This window comes from Dermacentor albipictus, chromosome 2 (genome assembly GCF_038994185.2).
Source record: "Dermacentor albipictus isolate Rhodes 1998 colony chromosome 2, USDA_Dalb.pri_finalv2, whole genome shotgun sequence".
NCBI classification, from domain to species: domain Eukaryota; kingdom Metazoa; phylum Arthropoda; class Arachnida; order Ixodida; family Ixodidae; genus Dermacentor; species Dermacentor albipictus.
In genome coordinates this window covers 22,983,885-23,007,500 of record NC_091822.1, presented here as the reverse complement: position 1 = coordinate 23,007,500, position 23,616 = coordinate 22,983,885, and the positions used below count along the sequence as shown (strand labels likewise).

Sequence of the window (23,616 nt, the reverse complement as noted above, 5' to 3'; positions counted from 1 at the left end):
AATTGTCGTCACTTCAGTAATGCCTTTCCGTTCTCGTGCTGTCGTCGTCATGCCGCCTTCGGCGTTCCAACGACGTCAATATTCCTTCTTCAATGTGTTGTAATCATGCTGTCTTCTTCTATCTTCATTATGCCACATTTGCCATGCAGTCATCGCCGGCCAGTCACTATCGCGCCTCCATTGTCAGACCATAATCGCAATGACTTTGTCGTCGCTATGTCATCGGCATACACCTTTTGTGATACACTTATCGCCACCCCATTGCGATCATGCACTCGTAGTTATTCCATTGTCTTTATGCCGTTGTCATGCTTTCGTAGTCAATAAATCATCGTCACGCAGTCATCGTCATGCATTCCTTGCCATACCGCGGTCGGGTTGTCATCGCAGTCGGTCCATCGTCATCATTGTAAGTGAAACATCCGACTTTTGTCATAGCGTCATCGTCGTATCGTCGTCGTCATGCCATCGTCGTCCGCTGTCGTTTCACCGTCGCAATTACTTTCGTGCCGTCATACCACTGTCGTAGTGCCGTCATCGCCATACCAACGTCACCTTCGTCGATAGGTCGACGCCATTCGTTGTTCATCATTCCATTGTTATGCTGTAGTTAGTCATTTAATCTGAATTATGGCGCCAGCAATCATGGACGGTCAGTCGTCGTCGTCACACAGGCGCTATCATGCATTTGTTGCCATACCGTCGTATTGATGCGGTATTGGTCGTGGCATTACCGTCATTCGGGATTCTTCAGCGAGTTACACCGTAGCTCTCATGCCATCGTCATCATACAGTAGTCGCAGTCGTATTGTCCTGACGTCGTCGTCGTTGTGCCACAGAATATTTAGGAATCGACATATAATTGTCATTCATTTTAAACAGCGCCAAAAAATACGGACAACGAAGAGTACGGGACCAGCGCTGTCCACCTTGGGAACAGCGCACAGACCCGTGCTCTTCCTAGTCCGTGTTTGTAGACAAGGGACGAGACAAGAAGACACCACAAGCACTGACTTTCAACAACGTTTATTCCGAAAGAAACACGGCTTCTTATAAACATTTGCGTCTACATTTTGCGCTGTTACTAGCAGGATGGAAAACCAACAAGCCCAAGCTGCTATTCTAGCAAAATACCTAATTGTTGCCATGCCGTCCTTATTATACACCTTTGTCGTTCGATCTACATCGTTCTTTGCTCGGGATTCCATAGTCACGGCATCGGCGCCATACAGCCGTCGTTATGCATCCATGTACCTTCATGAACGACGTCCGCAAGTGAGTCAAAGTAAGAAGGTATAAATGTATGTGGCTGCAGCAACGAGTCTCAGAAGTGCTCGACTGCTGTTCATATTACCGTCCACAGTCATGGTGAGATGAGTTCTGCCGTAATTTTGTGAACTAGCGGTTGTTTGTGCCAAAAACAAGGAAATATGGTGCTGAATGTAGTGCCTTTTTTGGCAGCAGGAAGGCCACAAATACCATAGGCTCCGCTTAAAAAGAACTTCAAAGGATAGAAAAACTGTGTTCCGCTCATGAAAAACTTAATTAAATGAAACGATTCCAAAAACATCAGCCATTGCTTTCTTCGAGAGGGTTCTGAGTGTTTTAACATTACGAAAGAAAGAGACTGTATTGCACTCTGCTTCAAATGTTGTGGCTTCTTTTGCAGCAAGCGATGTTCAGGCGCAAAAGAATTGTCAATAATTATGCACAGCCCTCGCGTCAAAAGTGGCACTGGAGACTTTCAACAGCACCTTTTGCCGCCACATCCTAATCAGTGCCGCACAAAAGAACAGTAGAAGCCATCTCTTAGCGAATGGAATCGTAGCCTTCACCACGAACTTCATGGATAATATTTTCCTCTGTCTCCTCAGAGAGGTAACAAGTACCTCAGGTGTCTTATTCTTCGTGATGTGAACGAAGCATTAGTGGCAGCCTGACTGCAACATCTCACTTACTTCGTAGTGCTCTTTCTCCTCAGGGTTCATTACATCCTGAATGAAGTCATCACGATGGAATTACCACTGCCATTTCGACATTTTTAATTCGGATGAATTTTATGCAACTATCTGATGGATTGAATTTTCTTCATTATTCATAGCATCACCTGTTTAACATGTTTGCTGGACTTGTTTCATACGCTGATGAGATAGGCGGCAGTTTCCGTTGTAGCTGCGCTCAGCCGGGGGTAACGAAGGGTTCTGTCAGCCCGAAATTGGCTAACGTTGTTGCCTATGGGAAGTCAATCAAATTTGACATCATATTTTCTCGTTTATGTTGCATTTACGTTTGAGCAATATTTTTTATTCCAAGTGCCTCATAGTTATAAAATCAACTGCGGGTATTTTATGGTGTTTATAAAATATTCTATAAAATGCCTCAAATTGGCCTTTTCTCGCTTACATACACTAAAATAAAATTGGGGCCTTCGAGCAGGTGGTATAGTAACGCGCAATCTTTTAAAGGCATTAGAGGCAAATTTTACGTTTCCTTTGATTGAACCTAATGTCCAAATCACTAATGAAGAGCATTGGTTTTAAACCGTGACACTAAAGCAACCACGCTTAGAACATGCTCACGGCTGTTTGCACTATTTGTTTTATTTACCGATTTTCATAGAATATACAATTTTCAATGTTCAAATTTCGCGAGGTGCGGTGTGTACATGATTTGATTTCTTAAGATTTTAGTCGCGCTTGAACACGAGCCCAGAAAGCGCATGCGATCATTCCCCGGGTTAAATTAGATGTAGCGAGAGAGCTAGGCAATGATTCTTGATGCACACGAGGGATATTTACAGCTTATACTGGCAGCTCATGATACACAAATAAATGCTATTGGTATATTAAGATGTTCTGCTTTTCAATGCTTGCGCTAGACGTCGTGGCGAAATTTGCAGAGACCTTGTCGTGAGATGCGCGACGCGCTTATGCGCGACTTCATATTTGCGCAAAAAACAACAGCCGTTGTTATTGCATCGAAAAAACGAAGTTTCTTCGAGGCAATGCTCAAGCCCAGTGAAGTCTAGTGGGCGCAAAGAAAGTAATATTCCGAAGGGGATGAAAAATTTCAAAATGCGTCTATTATTTCCAACATGCTTGACTTGTTTTACTCTGACAGTCTGGAGGATAGGGAAATTTGCATCCTTTAGAGTTTGCTTCTTTTGACTAGATCCTAAAGGAAGAACCAGATTCAACTGCATGACAAAGAAGTTTTGCTCATCTGCTGTTTACTTATTCCAAACTAGGTAATACACTTATTTTAGTATAAGTACGCACCTGCGGACTCTATAATAGGTGCGGGCTGTAGTCCGGAAAATACGGTAACCTTCCTCTTTCTGTTTCTTTTTTTTTAGCTACAGTATCACCGATTCACTCCCAGTCATAGAATATACGAGTTTCTGTGATCAAAAATGCACTTTCGAAATCCCATCCACGTAAGAAAGTATACAATATTTGGGATGGCAACGAAAAAGCACCTAAAAGAAATGTCGGTCTTGCAAACAGAATGATCTTACTTCTGAGTAGTTAAGTTGAACTGTTGTGGTGCGCGTAAGTAACTCGACGCCTTCACTTTCTACCGCAGGAACAACGTGCAGCCGGAACTACAGGCACGAGCACTTCTACGACATCATCTAAAACAAAGAAGTCTACTGGCCGGGTAAGCAGCAAATCCAGACAGCATTTACACATCGCTTTAAAGACATGCACGCGTTTTCATGATATATAATTTATATGTGCATCCTATGGTCCGGAAGGCGTTAGAGAAAGGACGGGTTTATTATATTAACGAGTACGAATCGTTACAGCAATATTGTTTAGTATAATGTGTTCTGCGTGGCTGCATTGACGTTTTCGTTGCCCAGAGTCACAGCGAAGGGTGGAGGTGGGTAGTCCCGCTGCAGACTTGTTTATAAAACGAGGGTAATGGCCGCCCGACTTCGCGGTGCGCTTATCCACGCCAGAATCTGCCCAGCTGCACAAAGCAGTAATAATTTACCCAGCAGTAAAGCAAGAAACAAGTTCTGCGGAACTCGTCTCATGATGATTGTGGACAGTGCATTGAATCAGCATGGCGCCTCGGCGTATTGCCACCGAGGAATGCACGAGACGCTTGCCGGAAAGCGCTCGGCGCCGTCTGGCGGTGAACGCCGCTAAACGCGTCATGCGGCAACCCGGCTCCTACTCCCGCTTAGATGATCATGAGTTGATGGCATCCCTTATGAAACGCGGTGGGGACAAATAGTAACCTGACCTGCTTGATTTATTCAGATATGCTATGCATCTTTCTTTATCTAACATTCTTGATTACAGTTTCCTAATTATATTTTTTCCACCAATACTTTAAACGTCTCTGGCTTATCTCGACTGCTGAATGGTTGACGCTTCCGTCCACTTTAAACCACAGCGCTTCTGGAAGGTGTACGTTACTTACGGTTTTCACTCCGTGAATCCGCTCGATTTCCATTAGGATGTGTTGTGTGGTCTCCGAATTCCACAATGCTCCAAATACTCAATTCCTCCGGTGAGTTTTTGTTCCTACGCAACCGGCCAGAGATTCAAAGAGGAAGGCACATGCCTTTGTGTTATCGTACAGATTTTTCATTATAATTGCTTCCTTCTCATTCTTGTAAATATCCATGGCACATTTTGTTTTCATTCTTTGTATCCAGTTAACACTCTCTGTTTCTCTCACTATCTTTCTGGTGACTCTTGGTTGTCTATTTACAGTTTAAAATACCCTGTTCTTGGTTGCCAACTTTCTTGACCTCTTCCTCTATTGCTTGTTCGCTCTGTTCAAGTGCAGGCACTTGTGAACTTTATCTGCCCATTTATTTGCATGCATGTCCGCGAGTCTTTGCTCAAAATCAATTTTGTTCTGTGCTGCTCTTCCTTTAAGAGAGGCCCAACCCGCGACACCTTGCACTGACTCATTTGTGGTTTTACCTTGGTTTCCCGAAGCCAACCGGCCTACCAATCTTCTGTTGACTCGCAACCCCGACAAAATATCCACTTTTAAGCATAAAAATGTCATTTGAAAACGTTAGTGAGCGCACCATTACTACTTTGCAGATTGCACGCACAACCTGATAATTATTACGGCCCCGCAGTGCTCGGGGTTTCATTGTTGCAGCATTCCACTTCCCCTTTATTTTCAGATTCGCTTGGTGCGTGCTTCAGTAAGCTTTCCCTTCATTTATGTATACGCCGAGGTATTTATTTTGTTTGACTATGGGTATGATTTGCTGTAGAATCGACACCACATAAATTATTGTACCTTCATTAAAGGTCATAATTCCTCACTTCCTTGGGCTAAACTTGAGGCCTAAAGTTTTCGCTGCGTTACTACACATACTCGCTAGTGTGTGCATACCATTTCTATTGATCGCTAGCGACACTATTACGTCCCCACCTATCAGTTCGGGGAGCTTCTGTCGCACCATTTGTCCATTACGCACGTAGAATAAATCACACCATATTTCGCTGTTTGCCAGTTGTCTTTCGGTGCCCTCACATGAACCGTGAACGGCTGTGGAGACAGAGGGCATTCTTGCTTTAGTCCTTTGTGAATATACACCGCCTAATTATGTTTTCGACTTTTCCATACAAATTGTACTCGATCGTCTCTATAAATGTCCTTCAGCAGCTTCACAAAATCATCCTCTATGCTTTCGTGTTGAAGAACAACAATTGCATGTGTATATTTTCATAGGCTCCTTTATTATCTGGAAATATGATCGATAAAGGTCTATTCTGAGCTACTGAGTCTCTATAGGCTGGGCCAGTACAAACATATTATCATTTAAGCGTATGACAGGCCTGAACGATTCTGCAGTTTTCTTAATACATTTACCTCCATCTATTCGACAGTTCTAATTTTATGCCCTGCATTACCATTCTAAATATCACCGACGTTACAGTTACTGGCCACTACTAACTCATCTTATCCTCATGACTTTGCCTTTGCAGATGACGTTCCTCTTGCTTTTACACCACCAAACTGGAAGTTCGTTCGTTCTAATGACTTGCTCTATGGTATTAGTCAGCACTGCCTTGCTCTTTGGAAGGAAGTTTTTGATTAGGGGTATTGGGATTTCATTGGGTCGTGCTGCCGTGGTGATAGACATATTTTCTGCTTTTTCCAATAAAAGCTTTTTATGTTAACTTTTGATCTATCAGCGTTTGCTATTGTTCCTCGGTTTGTTTGAGTCGGCAGTACGCTTTCTTTCGTGCTTCAGTTATCTCTAATGACATCTGTGGTGTACCGCAGCGCATCGTCTCCTTCGCAGGTGCTTCTGCCTTCATCTTCCATAGCAGTTTGCAAATTTTTAGCAGGAGCTTCGACTGCTCTTTTATGGTTCCAGAATCTTTTTGGGGCGCCTTGGTCTTTTTTGCAAATGTTATGAACCCAGTGTTCGCTTTCACTTTGCCTTTTCTCGGTATTTGTTCCATCTAAGGAGCACATCTTCGTGTCATTCCAACCTTTTTGTTCCTCAATGATTCCTTGACGCCTGCTCACGCTCTTCTATAAATTACTTCATTTCCTTGTTCCACCACTTAGCAGCCCGAAAGCTCACCCGCATGCGCACCAAGAAACAGCAGAGGACCGACAGCCGTCACTGCAACCTTCGATGACGCTACATGGAGTACCAGCGTGGCGACCGTCTTTCGGTTTGGACGGCAATACACCAACGAAGGTCTTAGTCAGAATCTTCTAAGACGTTACTTCAGACCCAACAAGACCATCCGACGAATTGACGCCCTGGCCTATTAGGCCGTGACAAACGGAATTTCGCTATCACAGCAATGCCTCTCATGACCTGAAATAGTCCATGTTGTGCGGCTTAAACCATTCTACTACGCTGACAAGCTTTGTGACTCGATTTGTTTGTTACTTTTTTTTTCTTGCTAATCGTGCTTTCGTGTTTTTGCTCTCCTGTTATGTATGTAGCATCGGGACGATGCTGTTTAAGAGGCGGGCATGGGCACGTACTACATTAGTTTATCTTTCTCGGGTGACCGCTCTTTCACCGGCTAACAAAGGATAAACGGTATCGCTCAGCGCAGGACGTGCCTGCGTGTATCAGAACTTTCTCCGAATGGTATTTATTATTATTTATTAAACAATACTGCTAATCTCACACGAAATTATATCAAGGAGAACGCATGTATATGTACTGTGTAAAAGAGACATAATACAGGTATGTCAAACACAATGCATTACAGTGTTACAATAATTATGCATCAAGTAAACGGTGACAAATATAAAGAACATAGTAAATAGAAGCGAACACAGTACAAACAAGTTTGAAAAACAAGACTTATACGACACAAAGAAAGGTAGCACCATGGTAATTGATGGTTTGTACATTGTGTATTGTCACCAAACCTTGTGTAATCTGATTGTATGCACAACGCGAATTGTGTAGCGCTTTCTAAAAGATACGCGGGCGCCTACTTTTATTCGGGAATCTTCGATGGCTCTTATATAAAAGCCGAGCTGCTTGCTCCGCAGATAAGATTTTAGACGATCGTCGACTGTGTTCACCGCTGTTGGCGTGCTTTGAGTGCAGCCTGTTTTTCTGGGCAAATCTTTGACCAATAAACAGTTTCGCCATTCAGTTTCGCCTCTTTGTTCTTGACGGTCAGTGCCGTCGCTGGCGGAAGCGATGAACGCAGACGGGCAGCGCGGACTAATCGGGGCTCGACTGCATACGACTTGCAGTTGAAATCGTGGCAGCCGCGACCTCTACGCGCACCATGTGACCACAGCGTTGCACAGTGGCGAGGCGTCTCCGTCAAGCGACCACGATGGAGGGAGACGCGCACGGCGCGTTCGAGTTAAGAGGCGGCACACGCTGACGGACACCGCCACGTCGTGACGGTCAGCCTGTTATTTAGCCTATTGGGGACTGAGACACTATAGCATGGGTGCAGCTTTCTTTATTTAGCGGTTAATTATAGTTATTTGTCAGTATTTCTTTGTGAAATAGTTTTACTTGCTCATTTTAAGTGGTAAGGATTTCTCGGCGAACATTTGCAATTTGGACACAATTGTCACGTGGTAGTGACGGTGAAGAAAGAACACAGTAGCAGTACTGTGAAAGACAAAACTAGCTTTTATTGGGCGAACCTGTGCCCACAAAACAGGATACACTTAAAGCACAACGATAGCGGCGAACACAGTCGGCGATCGTCGAAAATCTGATCAGCGGGTCAAGTGCGTCGGCTTTTATAGAGCAGCCGTCGAATGTTCCAGACTAATCGTTCGGACCCGTGTGCCTTCCACAAAGTTCTACACCATTCGCGTTACGCGATGAAATCAGATAACACAAGGTTCGGCGGCAACAGAAAGCCAGGTAGAAGCATCGATAACTTTCCAGAAACATCGGATACATTCAGGCGCGTCCCTCGCTGTGCGATTACAGTTGTTAAGCGGCGAAACGTGGTCGCCCGATAAAGATAAGTACACTTGTCAATACCCCCCTCTTAAAAAGCATCGACCCGATGCTACATACAAGCGAAATAAAAACACCCGTAGCAAAGAAAACAACAACAAAAAATAAGGAATTTCGTTAGCGTCCGTAAAAGGGTTTAAGGCGCACCACGTGGACCACTTCAGATCGTGCGCGGCGCCGCTGTGAATGCGAAATGCCGTCTGGCACGACCTCATAGTCCAGAGCGCCAATACGTCGGATGACCTTGTAGGGTCCTAAATAGCGTCGGAGTAGTTTCTCAGTGAGTCCTCGTCGGCGTATCGGTGTCCAAACCCAAACACGGTCGCCAGGCTGGTACTCAACAAAGCGTCGTCGGAGGTTGTAGTGTCGGCTGTCGGTCCTCTGTTGGTTCTTGATCCGTAGGCGGGCGAGCTGTCGGGCTTCTTCGGCGCGCTGGAGATATCTAGCGACGTCAACATTCTCTTCGTCAGTGACGTAGGGCAGCATGGCGTCGAGCGTCGTCGTCGGGTTCCTGCCGTAAACCAGGTTAAACAGCGTGATCTGTGTTGTTTCTTGCACCGCCGTGTTGTAAGCAAATGTTACGTACGGCAGGACGGCATCCCAGGTCTTGTGTTCGACGTCGACGTACATCGCTAGCATGTCGGCGAGGGTCTTATTCAGCCGCTCCGTAAGGCCATTCGTCTGCGGGTGGTAGGCCGTGGTCCTCCTGTGCCTTGTCTGACTGTATTTCAGAATGGCTTGGGTGAGCTCCGCTGTAAAGGCCGTTCCTCTGTCGGTGATGAGGACTTCTGGGGCGCCATGTCGAAGCAGGATGTTTTCGACAAAAAATTTCGCCACTTCGGCTGCGCTACCTTTCGGCAGTGCTTTAGTTTCAGCGAAGCGGGTGAGGTAGTCTGTCGCCACGACGATCCACTTATTTCCGGTTGTTGACGTCGGAAAGGGTCCCAGCAAGTCCATCCCGATCTGCTGGAATGGTCGGCAAGGAGGCTCGATTGCCTGTAGTAATCCGGCTGGCCTTGCCGGCGGTGTCTTACGTCGCTGACAGTCTCAGCATGTTCTGACATAATGGGCGACGTCAGCGGTCAGGCGCAGCCAATAATACTTTTGTTGTATCCTCGAGAGTGTCCGGGAAAAACCGAGGTGTCCAGCGGTCGGATCGTCATGTAGGGCGTGCAATACTTCTGAACGAAGTCCTGACGGGACAACAAGAAGGTAGTTGGCGCGGACTGGTGAAAAGTTCTTCTTCACGAGGAGATTGTTTTGAAGCGTGAAGGAAGATAGTCCGCGCTTAAATGCCCTGGGGACAACGTCGGTGTGCCCTTCCAAATATTCCACCAGGCCTTTTAGCTCCGGGTCTGCCCGTTGCTGCTCAGCAAAGTCTTCTACGCTTATCATGCCAAGGAAGGCGTCGTCATCTTCGTCATCTTGCGGCGGCGGGTCAATGGGGGCACATGATAGGCAATCGGCATCGGAGTGTTTTCGTCCGGACTTGTAGGTTACAGTGATGTCGTATTCTTGTAGTCTGAGGCTCCACCACGCCAGTCGTCCTGAAGGATCCTTTATACTCGCTAGCCAACACAACGCGTGATGGTCACTGACGACTTTGAATGGCCTGCCATAAAGATAAGGGCGAAATTTAGCTGTAGCCCAAAAGATGGCGAGGCATTCCTTTTCGGTCGTAGAATAGTTGCCTTCCGCTTTTGACAGCGACCGGCTAGCGTAAGATATCACCTGTTCGACTCCGTTTTTCCTCTGGACTAGAACGGCACCGAGGCCTAGGCTACTGGCGTCAGTATGGATTTCTGTATCGGCGTACTCGTCGAAGTGCGCAAGTACCGGCTGCGACTGCATGCGTCGTTTGAGTTCTTCAAATGCGTCGGCCTGTGGCGTTTCCCACTTGAACTCAACATCACATTTAGTTAGACGTGTCAACGGCTCGACAATGCGTGAAAAGTCCTTGACAAAGCGCCTGTAGTAGGCACACATGCCAAGGAATCTACGCACTGCCATCTTGTCGGTGGGCTGCGGGAACTTTGCGATGGCAGCTGTTTTCTGCGGGTCGGGGCGTACTCCGGATTTCCTGATGACGTGGCCTAGGAACAGAAGCTCGTCGTAAGCGAAGCGGCATTTTTCTGGCTTCAGAGTGAGCCCTGATGACTTGATGGCCTCTAGTACTGTGGCAAGCCGCCTAAGGTGATCGTCGAAATTTCCGGCGAATACAACGTCATCCAAGTAAACGAGACAGGTCTGCCATTTCAATCCCGCTAAAACCGTGTCCATCACGCGCTGGAACGTTGCAGGCGCCGAGCACAGTCCAAATGGCATAACCTTGAACTCGTAGAGGCCGTCTGGGGTGATGAAGGCGGTCTTTTCGCGATCTCTTTCGTCGACTTCTATTTGCCAATAGCCAGACTTGAGGTCTATCGAGGAGAAGTACTTAGCGTTGCAAAGCCGATGCAATGCGTCGTCTATCCGTGGAAGGGGGTATACGTCCTTCTTCGTGATCTTGTTCAGACGACGATAATCGACGCAGAAACGTAGGGTTCCGTCCTTTTTCTTCACCAGGACAACAGGGGATGCCCATGGGCTTTTCGACGGCTGGATGATGTCGTCGCGCAGCATTTCGTCGACTTGTTCTCTTATAGCTTCGCGTTCTCGCGGCGAAACTCGGTAAGGGCTTTGGCGGAGTGGTCGAGCGTACTCCTCGGTGATTATGCGATGCTTGGCGACTGGTGTTTGTCGAATCCTCGATGTCGTCGAAAAGCAGTCTTTGTATCGTCGAAAAGCAGTCTTTGTATCGTCGGAGCAGACTTCTGAGCTGCTGTTGCTTAATCACTGGGAGACTTGGATTAATGTCGTAGTCTAGTTCGGGAACCGTGGTCGTCGGGGTAGATGTGGCGGAATCCGAGAGGACAAACTCATTACTGGTTTCCACAATTTCCTCGATGTACGCGATCGTCGTGCCCTTGTTGATGTGCTTGAACTCCGGGCTGAAGTTTGTCAGCAACACTTCAGTTTGCCCTCCATGCAGTCGAGCGATCCCTCTTGCGACGCAAATTTAACGGTCTAGCAGGAGGCGTTGGTCGCCTTCGATGACACCTTCTACGTCAGCGGGTATTTCGGTGCCGACCGAAATAACAATGCTGGAGCGGGGCGGGATGCTCACTTGGTCTTCGAGCACACTCAAGGCGTGGTGACTACGAGGGCTCTCCGGCGATATCGCTTTATCTTCCGACAGCGTTATTGACTTCGACTTCAGGTCGATGACTGCGCCGTGTTGGTTCAGGAAGTCCATACCGAGAATGACGTCTCGAGAACACTGTTGGAGGATAACGAAGGTGGCAGGGTAAGTCCGGTCATGAATGGTTATCCTTGCCGTGCAGATTCCAGTCGGCGTAATCAGATGTCCTCCAGCGGTGCGAATTTGAGGGCCTTCCCATGCAGTCGTAACCTTCTTCAACTGGGCGGCGATGTGTCCACTCATGACGGAGTAATCAGCACCGGTGTCCACTAAGGCGGTAACTGCGTGGCCATCGAGAAGCACGTCGAGGTCGGTGGTTCTTTGTCTGGCGTTGCAGTTAGGTCTTGGCGTCGGATCACGGCTGCGTCGTGTTGAACTGAAACTGGAACGTCGCGTCATCAAGTCGTCTTTCGTCGGTGTAGTGTTGGCTTGCTGACTTCGTCGGCACGGCGGCGTGTCGTCATTAGGTCGTCGAGATGGTTTCTTCATCGACTTCGTCGGCGGCGGAGGATCTTCGTCAGTTCGACGAACAGCAACCGCACCTCCATCGGTTGCTGCTTTTAGTTTTCCGGATATGGGCTCGAAGAGCGGCCCCGAGCTTGACCAGTGTACGGTCGGCGCTGCGGTGACAGGTAGCGGCCTGGTGACGGTGAACGGGATGGTCGTCGAGAGTTCCGCTTAGTGGCGGCTAGGTAATCGGCGATTTCACGTGGGCGCTCGCCAAGCTGTGGACGCGGCTGTTGACGCCGAACCCTCTCAGTCCCAGGTCGCGTTATGGGCATCGGCGGTACACATGGCCGGCTTCTCCGCAGTGATAGCAGAGCGGGCGGTGGTCGGGGCCTCGCCAAATGTCCGTCTTCCTCGCGTAGGTGCGCTGGGCGACGTATTGGCGTGCTGGCTGCGGCGGGGGCGGCGGATGACGGAATTGCGGCGTTGCAGGACCCTGGCGTGGTCGCGCAGGGGGGCCTTGACGGCGGGCGACGGCGGCGGCGTAGGTCATTGCCTCCGGCTGCAGTGATTCTGGTTCCACCTCAGGAATTCCAAGGGATCGGTGCACCTCTTCTTTCACGATGTCGGCGATCGAGGCCACTTGAGGCTGCGACGAAGGCAAGACCTTGCGCAGTTCTTCGCGCACAATGGCCGTGATGGTCTCGCGCAGATCGTCTGTGGCCAGTGATTGAATTCCTGCGTAGTGGGTAGAGCTCGTACGGCGGTTGAATTGCCGGTTCCGCATTTCGAGTGTCTTCTCAATGCTGGTTGCCTCGCGAAGGAACTCTTCTACGGTCTTCGGTGGGCTTCGTACCATTGCGCCGAAAAGTTCTTCCTTCACACCACGCATGAGAAGGCGGACTTTCTTCTCTTCGGGCATATCCGGGTCGGCGTGGCGGAAGAGACGTTTCATTTCTTCCGTGAAGATAGCAACGTTCTCGTTCGGTAGCTGCACTCGGGCGTCCAGCATGGCTTCGGCCCTTTCCTTGCGCACGACGCTCGTAAAGGTGCGCAGGAAGCCGCTACTGAAGAGGTCCCATGTCGTTAAGGTCGACTCCCGGTTCTCAAACCACGTTCTGGCGGCGTCTTCTAAGGCGAAGTAGACATGCCGCAGCTTGTCGTCGGAGTCCCAGTTGTTGAATGTCGCGATTCGCTCGTAGCTCTGCAGCCAGGATTCCGGGTCTTCAGTCGCTGCTCCATGGAAGGTCGGTGGGTCCCGGGGTTGTTGTAAGATAACGGGGGACGCTGGGGCAGCCATTGAGGTTGTCTTGACCACGATCTTCTTTGTCGCCTCAGGTAGAAGTCCGTGCTCTGAGGGCAGTCCTTGCAGTCTGCGGCTAGCACGCTGGTCTTGGGCGGTGTCGGATTTGTCCTCGGGCTTCGGGCTTGGATCGCGGCTTTGCGGGGGCGTTCGGTAATGAACGCACTAGCACTTCCACCAGATGTCACGTGGTAGTGACGGTGAAGAAAGGACACAGTAGCAGTACTGTGAAAGACAAAACTAGCTTTTATTGGGCGAACCTGTGCCCACAAAGCAGGATACACTTAAAGCACAACGATAGCGGCGAACACAGTCGGCGATCGTCGAAGATCTGATCAGCGGGTCAAGTGCGTCGGCTTTTGTAGAGCAGCCGTCGAATGTTCCAGACTAATCGTTCGGACCCGTGTGCCTTCCACAAAGTTCTACACCATTCGCGTTACGCGATGAAATCAGATAACACAAGGTTCGGCGACAACAGACAGCCAGGTAGAAGCATCGATAACTTTCCAGAAACATCGGATACATTCAGGCGCGTCCCTCGCTGTGCGATTACAGTTGTTAAGCGGCGAAACGTGGTCGCCCGATAAAGATAAGTACACGTGTGACTATCTACCTAGTCGCCTATGTCTTGGTGCTCTCATGGTCGTTTTGTTGACTTGATGGCTAGGAAACTTTGCATGGTATGACGAGAGTGTAGACCAAATGAAATACTAGATTAGGATATAAATGCCATGACGTGCGTGTCATGTAGGTCATACAATAGCCGCCCAGGTCTTGTTCATGCCGTGGTCGTTTCGCTAACTTGGTAGGCTGCACGCACACTGCTTCGCATAACATCGATTCCCACAGTGGGTGTGATTTCCCGCCTTTTTGCGCTATAAATGTTTTGTATCATCTATACGCTCGTTCCTGTCCATCTGTAAGCGGTTAAAATTCGTGAAAGAGTATTCCGGTAAACATTCAAGGTTAAAGTCCATGGAAAATCATGTTGTTCCTAAATAACTATGTCATATTTTTCCAACAAAGAATGAATACGCATCGGCAGAAGTTTTTTGAAGACAGTAAGGAGATAGGCAGACATGGCACGAAATCAACACGGGTCAGATTGAACTCCTTCTTTGAAGATCGGGTGACTTAAGCTTTTTTTAAGGCTGGCGGATAAATTCCAATGTTCACTGAGGAAGGAAAATATTCGGAGGAGGCTTAAGGTCCGTCTTTAAGAGTGGAACACCGCAGCATTAACCCTGACTGCTTCTTACACTTCCCGGCAACTGCTGCTTACCTAACCATAGGTTTGCCGAGAAACAATGGCGGCGAATGCTATACACGAAGGCCAGCTTTCTTGTATAAACGCACTCTTGCGTTGGCCGACTCCTCAAGTAGGGCACAGTCAAGCGACAAAACTTACATGATTTTCAGGTTATAGTTATTCCTTCGCAGTTCTAAGGTTTAGGTCTGAGAAAATTTAGCTTAAAAGGCATGCGTTGGCGGGTTTTTCTAAATAAGATTTTTTTGTGGGCCATTCTTTTCAAATTTTTGAGAAATACCTTATTGAATAATGTAAGACAAGGTATCAGAGACTTTAGTATTAGAGTGGTGTGGCAGTATAACACGCACATATCGCGTTTCATATGGGCAAACGTGCCATATACCTATACCTATTTACCCCTGTATACAGGAATTTGCGCTCGCTGACATCTCCGCCTATGAAAACATCAACAACCGACTTTCGGCGAGAAGGGGTCCCTAGTACTGTCGCATTAATAATCAAAGCTGTATTGAACGTAGAAAATCAATATTTTTCTTGATTGTACTAAGGGAACCCAGTTCGAAGCCATCCACCGTCGTCTTGCCATCCACCAAGCTTAGTACACTGGGTACATGCTGATCTTCAATGAACCTATTTGAGACCAACTCGGGTAACTGGCTTTGTGTCACTGGCTATGCGCAGCTCTTTTTTATTAAAACTTTTTCTTATTCGAAATAAAATTCTGCGAGCGGAATGGGCGGTTGTCAAATGCGCGGTTGTAGCTTCGGAGCACGTGCTTCTCTAATCTGCTACGGTTCGTCTGTGTTGTCGGCAATATTCTTCGACCTCCCGGGAAGGATTCTAATATTAGCTATTGGGTGGTGCGGCAGTCTTCTGGTGCGGTCCGCTGCCAGGGTCCAGCTATTTCAGCGGCCATCGCTGCGAAGAACGGCTTCCCCCTTCTTCGAAAGTGCGGTGCACCACGGAGTTCGCGCGACAGGCGCGCCGTCGGCACGCCGACGCTGAATGTCTCTTGCGCATTCCGCGTCCAACGAAGGACTCCGACTCGGACAACAAGGCCACGAATACCATAGGCTCCGCTTAAAAAGAACTTGAAAGGATAGAAAAAATGTGTTCTGCTCATGAAAAACTTAATTTAATGAAATGATTCAAAAAACACCAGCCATTGCTTTATTCGAGACGGTTCTGAGTGTTTTAACATTACGAAAAAAGGGACTGTATAATGCTCTGCTTCAAATGTTGTCGCTTCTTTTGCAGCAAGTGATGCTGAGGCGCAAAAGAATTATCAATAATTATGCACAGCCCTCGCGTCCAAAGTGGCACTGGAGACTTTCAACAGCATCTTTTGCCGCCACATCCTAATCAGTGCCACACAAAGGAACAGTAGAAGCCATCTCTTAGCGAATGGAATCGTAGCCTTCGCCACGAACTTCATGGATAATATTTTCCTCTGTCTCCTCAGAGAGGTAACAAGTACGTCAGGTGTCTTATTCTTCGTGATGTGAACGAAGCATTAGTGGCAGCCTGACTGCAACATCTCACCTACTTCGTAGTGCTCTTTCTCCTCAGGGTTCATTACATCCTGATGAAGTCATCACGATAGAATTACCACTGCCATTTCGACATTTTTAATTTGGATGAATTTTATGCAACTATCTGATGGATTGAATTTTCTTCATTATGCACAGCATCACCTGTTTAACATGTTTGCTGGACTTGTTTCATAGGCTGATGAGATAGGCGGCAGTTTCCGTTGCAGCTGCGCTCAGCCGGAGGTAATGAAGGGTTCTGTCCGCCCGCAATTGGCTAACGTTGTTGCCTATGGGAAGCCAATCAAGTTTGACATTATATTTTCTCGTTTATGTTGCATTTACGTTTGAGCAATATTGTTTATTCCAAGTGCCTCGTAGTTATAAAATCAACTGCGGATATTTTATGGTGTTTATAAAATATTCTATAAAATGCCTCAAATTGGCCTTTTCTCGCTTACATACACTAAAATAAAATTGGGGCCTTCGAGCAGGTGGTATAGTAACGCGCAATCTTTTAAAGGCATTAGAGGCAAATTTTACGCTTCCTCTGATTGAACCTTCTGTCCAAATCAATAATGAAGAGCATTGGTTTTAAACAGTGACACTAAAGCAACCACGCTGAGAACATGCTCACGGCTGTTTGCACTATTTGTTTTATTTACCGATTTTCATAGAATGTACGATTTGCAATGTTCAAATTTCGCGAGGTGCGGTGTGTACATGATTTGATTTCTTAAGATTATAGTCGCGCTTGAACGCGAGCCCAGAAAGCGCATGCGATCATTTCCCGGGTTAAATTAGAAGTAGCGAGAGAGCTAGGCAATGATTCTCGATGCACACGAGGGACATTTACAGCTTATACTGGCAGCTCATGATACACAAATAAATGCTATTGGTATATTAAGATGTTCTGCTTTTCAATGCTTGCGCTAGACGTCGTGGCGAAATTTGCAGAGACCTTGTCGTGAGATGTGCAGCGCGCTTATGCGCGACTTCATATTTGCGCAAAAAACAACAGCCGTTGTTATTGCATCGAAAAAACGAAGTTTCTTCGAGGCAATGCTCAAGCAGAGTGAAGTCTAGTGGGCGCAAAGAAAGTAATATTCCGAAGGGGATGAAAAATTTCAAGATGCGTCTATTATTTCCGACATGCTTGACTTGTTTTCCTCTGACAGTCTGGAGGATAGAGAATTTTGCGTCTTTTAGAGTTTGCTTCTTTTGACTAGATCCTAAAGGAAGAACCAGATTCAACTGCATGACAAAGAAGTTTTGCTCATCTGCTGTTTACTTATTCCAAACTAGGTAATAAACTTATTTTTAGTCTAAGTACGCACCTGCGGACTCTATAATAGGTGCGGGCTGTAGTCCGGAAAATACAGTAACCTTCCTGTTTCTTTTCTTTGTTTTTTTAAGCTACAGTATCACAGATTCACTCCTAGTCATAGAATATACGAGTTTCTGTGATCGAAAATGTATTTTCGAAATCCCATCCACCTAAGTATACAATATTTTGGATGGCAACGATAAAGCGCCTAAAAGAAATGTCGGTCTTGCAAACAGAATGATCTTACTTCTGAGTAGCTAAGTTTAACTGTTGTGGTTCGCGTAAGTAACTCGACGCCTTCACTTTCTACCGCAGGAACAACGTGCAGGCGGAACTACAGGCACGAGCACTTCTACGACATCATCTAAAACAAAGAAGTCTACTGGCCGGGTAAGCAGCAAATCCAGACAGCATTTACACATTGCTTTTAAAGACATGCACGCGTTTTCATGATATATAATTTATATGTGCATCCTATGGTCCGGAAGGCGTTAGAGAAAGGACGGGTTTATTATATTACCGAGTACGAATCATTACAGCAATAATGTTTAGTATAATGTGTTCTGCGTGGCTGCATTGACGTTTTTGTTGCCCAGAGTCACAGCGAAGGGTGGAGGTGGGTAGTCCCGCTGCAGAATTGTTCATAAAACAAGGGGAATGGCCGCCCAACTTCTCGGTGCGCTTATCCACGCCAGAATCTGCCCAGCTGCACAAAGCAGTAATAATTTACCCAGCAGTAAAGTAAGAAACAAGTTCTGCGGAACTCGTCTCATGATGATTGTGGACAGTGCATTGAATCAGCATGGCGCCTCGGCGTATTGCCACCGAGGAATGCACGAGACGCTTGCCGGAAAGCGCTCGGCGCCGTCTGGCGGCGAATGCCGCTAAACGCGTCATGCGGCAACCCGGCTCCTACTCCCGCTTAGATGATCATGAGTTGATGGCAACCCCTATGAAATGCGGTGGGGACAAATATTAACCTGGCCTGCTTGATTTATTCAGATATGCTAATCATCTTTCTTTATCTAACATTCTTGATTACATTTTCCTAATTATATTTTTTCCACCAATACTCTAAACGTCTCTGGCTTATCTCGACTGCTGAATGGTTGACGCTTCCGTCCACTTTAAACCACAGCGCTTCTGGAAGGTGTACGTTACTTACGGTTTTCACTCCGTGAATCCGCTCGATTTCCATTAGGATGTGTTGTGTGGTCTCCGAATTCCACAATGCTCCAAATACTCAATTCCTCCGGTAAGTTTTTGTTCCTACGCAACCGGCCAGAGATTCAAACAGGAAGGCACATGCCTTTGTGTTATCGTACAGATTTTTCATTCTAATTGCTTCCTTCTCATTCTTGTAAATATCCATGGCACATTTTGTTTTCATTCTTTGTATCCAGTTAACACTCTCTGTTTCTCTCGCTATCTTTCTGGTGACTCTTGGTTGTCTATTTACAGTTTAAAATACCCTGTTCTTGGTTGCCAACTTTCTTGACCTCTTCCTCTATTGCTTGTTCGCTCTGTTCAAGTGCAGGCACTTGTGAATTTTATCTGCCCATTTATTTGCATGCATGTCCGCGAGTCTTTGTTCAAAATCAATTTTGTTCTGTGCTGCTCTTCCTTTAAGAGAGGCCCAACCAGCGACACCTTGCACTTACTCATTTGTGGTTTTACCTTGGCTTCCCGAAGCCAACCGGCCTACCAATCTTCTGTTGACTCGCAACCCCGACAAAATATCCACTTTTAAGCATAAAAATGTCATGTGAAAACGTTAGTGGAGCAATCCAGGCTTCACGGAGCAATCCAGGCAGCCTTCGCAACCAGGCAGAGGCTAACCGCCTTCTTCGTTCATTGCAGAAATGCGCGTTTGAGGAGCGGAATCCGAAGCTGCTACCGTCACTGCTGGTGGAACCTACACGTGTCCACGGATCGTCCCCCTCCCTCCGTTCTCTACTGGCAAGCCGCACCTGCGCACTACTGTCCGATATCAACGGCGTCCCCTATATAACCGCTGCACGACGGTCCCCACATCATTCACGGAGCAATCCAGGCAGCCTTCGCAACCAGGCAGAGGCTAACCGCCTTCTTCGTTCATTGCAGAAATGCGCGTTTGAGGAGCGGAATCCGAAGCTGCTACCGTCACTGCTGGTGGAACCTACACGTGTCCACGGATCGTCCCCCTCCCTCCGTTCTCTACTGGCAAGCCGCACCTGCGCACTACTGTCCGATATCAACGGCGTCCCCTATATAACCGCTGCACGACGGTCCCCACATCATTCACGGAGCAATCCAGGCAGCCTTCGCAACCAGGCAGAGGCTAACCGCCTTCTTCGTTCATTGCAGGTGTGTATCCTGTATCTTTGATTACATCGATCTTAGGCTACTGGATTGCTCCGTTCGTGTTTGTGTCCAGCATGGGTGATAAGCCTCCTTCAACTATAAAAGAACTTGTAAAGGCTATGACTGACTTGAGTGCACAGTTTAACTCTAAGCAAAGTGAACTAAAACAAGATATAAAGCATGTGATTGAATCTGAAATGGAATCTGTCAAAACTTCAATGGGCTTTATCAATGAAAAGTTCGAAGAATTTAGAACAGAGATCTCTGAGCTCAAAAAGACCCTGTCTGACGTGAAAAACGTAAACCTGGAAATGAAAAAAGAAAACAACCGACTCACAAATGAAGTGAAAACTCTCAGGCACGAATTGACTGAACTGCAGCAGTACAGTAGAAGAAATAACCTTGAAATCAAAGGCATCCCTCCAGCACCCACTGAAAATCTGATTTCAGTGATGACATCGATCTGTCATCTCTTGAGCACCAAGTTCGATGAATCCGATGTTGAAGCTATCCATCGTGTGCCCTCAAAAAACAAGGACGAACCCAACATCATTGTTAAGTTTGCTTCCAGGAGAGTGAGAGACAGCATTCTGAAAACAGCGAAAAAGCAACGGCTGAACACTACACTTCTGAGCTTTGACGATCACGAAAATCCCGTGTTCATCAACGAACATTTGTGCCCGGCAAACAAAATTTTGCTAGGTAAAGCACGGAAAGCCAAAAAGGAAAAACAGTGGAAACACGCATGGGTATCAGATGGCAAGATCCTGATGCGCAAGACAGATACCTCGCATGTTCTACATACAACCTGTGACGCTGATCTTGCTCAGGTAGTCTAGAAACATGGCCTTTTCCGTCGAGGAAATCAGTGCTAAGTGGCACGAGAGCGAAAACCTTTCCATTTTTCATTGCAATGTCCGCAGTATAAATAAAAATTTAGACCAACTCACTGTACATTTATCGCAACATTCTTTCCAGTATGATCTTATCGCTGTAACTGAAACCTGGCTTAAGAAAGGAGAAATACCGTACATACCGGGTTACACAACGCTATCTTTACCAAGAGATAGCACCGCACGAGGGGGTGGCGTTGCTCTTTTTATAAAAAACGGCATAGATTATCAACAGCTCTCGGATTCCTCTCTGAGCTCTAATACCACAGAAGCACTTTTTATTCGCCTTAAGACAGACGTCGTAATAGGCGTGGTATATCGTCCGCCAAACACGTGCACAAGTCAGTTCATATCTGATATGGAGTCCATTCTGGTTCCTCTGATGTCTTTTAATAATCAGTTAGCAATAGTTGGTGATTTCAATATCGACTTATCAAAGGATGACTGTCCAGATTATATTTTCTTACTAAAATCGTTCAACCTCAAGAATGTTATCAATGTGCCCACTAGAATTACACATCAGTCTGCAACAATTATTGATCACATCTTATGTAACCGTGATATGGATGCCTGCGCTGGTGTTTGTAACCAAAACATTGCTGATCACTGTTCAACTTTTCTGTTTCTGCCACGGTCGGGTATCGATTGTATTTGCCCTACCCATACCAATGTATTTTCACGGGTGGACTACGCGCATGTCAGGCGTTTGCTCGAATCTATTCATTTCGAAAATCTGTGTCACAGTGACGTTCACACAGAATTTGCTGACTTTGTATCTGCTGTTTCCGATGCAATTACTAAGTCAACACTGAAGTTTTCTCGGCTCAACTACAAACATGCCATATGTCCTTGGATTACTGAGGAAATACTCACAGTATTGAAAAAGAAGGATTCGTACTATAATAAGCTCAAAAACAACAGAACAAATGCTTATTACTTGAAACAGTTTAAGTATTACAGAAACAAATCCGTGGCGATGATGAGAAAATCAAAGAAATTGTATTATACTAATTTGGTTAATCGTCAAGGAAATGACACAAAGCAAGTATGGAAGATTGTAGGAGAAGTTACGGGAACAGCTAAAAGAAAACAGATTGTTCCTGTCAACTTGTCAATAGAGACTGCAGACCAGTTTAATCAGTTCTTCACAACATACGGTCAGAACAGTGCGCAACCTACTCCCTTAGCTTCAGTGACATCCGACATACCTCGATGTATTAATAATGAATTCAGTTTCTCGAACATTACTAGCGATGAAGTTGCAAGTGTTGTGGCGAACATGCCCACGAATAAAGCGGCCGGGCCAGACGGCATAATGGCTAAGGTCATCAAGGACAACATTGATTTGTTTTGTGTTCCTTTGTGCAGAATATTCAATCATGCGATACACTCTAGCTTATACCCCGATACTTTAAAAGTTGCAAAAGTTGTTCCGATATTTAAAACTGGTGACCCTAACAACCCGTCTAGTTACAGGCCAATATCTGTACTGAGTGTCGTCAATACCATTTTTGAAAAATTAATTGCTTTCCAACTGAAAACCTTTCTTGATGTTAATCATATTATTTGTCCTCAGCAACACGGATTTGTTTCTAGCAGGTCCACGTCCACGGCTGTAGTTACTCTATCACAGCTTATCCTATCTGCTCTTCATAACCATAATGTTGCTGTAAGCGTATTTATAGACATCAAAAAAGCTTTCGACACAGTTTCACACTCCATTCTTTTAATGAAACTGGAAGCATATGGTGTGCGTAGCGGGGCCCTTGAATTCTTTAAAAGTTATCTTTCTTCACGACAGCAGCAAGTTGTCCTCAAACAGTTCAAGTCTGCATACCAAACTGTTACGTGTGGTGTACCCCAGGGGTCAGTTCTGGGACCGCTTTTATTTTCGCTCTTTATTAATGACCTCCCCAATGCAATACAGTGTTCTCAAATTTTGATGTATGCGGATGACACTGCACTTATCTTTACTGGCAACTCACTTGAATCAATAGAAAATCCTATTAACAATGAACTCCAACGTATCTCGACCTGGTTTCGTAATAATCATCTAACTTTAAACACTGAAAAAACTAAATATGTTATTTTTCGTTCAAAACAAAAGTGTATTGAATTAAGTGATTTTTCTATATGTGTTGACAACAATGTTATTGATAGTGTGTCTTCTTTTAAATAACCCGCCGTGGTTGCTCAGTGGCTATGGTGTTGGGCTGCTGTGCACGAGGTCGCGGGATCGAATCCCGGCCACGGCGGCCGCATTTCGATGGGGGCGAAATGCGAAAACACCCGTGTGCTTAGATTTAGGTGCACGTTAAAGAACCCCAGGTGGTCAAAATTTCCGGAGTCCTCCACTACGGCGTGCCTCATAATCAGAAAGTGGTTTTGGCACGTAAAACCCCAAATATTATTATTATTATTCTTTTAAATATTTAGGGGTCATGTTCGACTGCCACTTGTCTTGGAAGGAACAGGTGCACAGTGTGTGTAAAAAGGTTGCGTATGGTTGTTTTACCTTGTCTAAGGCACGGCGGCACTTTCCACCTGCTATTCTTAGATCACTGTATTTTTCATTATGTCACAGTCATCTCAGTTATTGCAGTGAATCATGGGGAATCACATATAAAACGTATTTAACACCATTGCTAAGACTACAAAAACGTGCCTTGAAAACCATGGGATTACCTTCTTCGAATAGTTCTAACAATAACATTTTTGACGCAATGCAAATCATGTCATTCACAACCTTACGCGATTACAAAATAGCTCTTATGGTTAATAATATTATAAATACCAACTACCCCT

The 23,616-nt window shown here is 46.2% G+C and overlaps 1 protein-coding gene across 8 annotated transcripts in view; it reads left to right on the top strand.

The window, feature by feature from the left end:
* LOC135897938 (testis-specific serine/threonine-protein kinase 1-like) overlaps positions 1–23,616 on the top strand; it is a 330,453-nt gene that overhangs the window by 141,348 nt on the left and 165,489 nt on the right. For 7 of the 8 annotated variants that reach the window (XM_070533514.1, XM_070533515.1, XM_065426647.1 and 4 more), the window contains 2 exons: positions 3,586–3,660; positions 17,891–17,965. In XM_070533514.1, coding sequence (XP_070389615.1) covers positions 3,586–3,660; positions 17,891–17,965 — 150 coding nt within the window. The remainder of the gene's footprint in view (positions 1–3,585; positions 3,661–17,890; positions 17,966–23,616) is intronic. The other variant, XM_065426643.2, reaches the window with a different exon arrangement.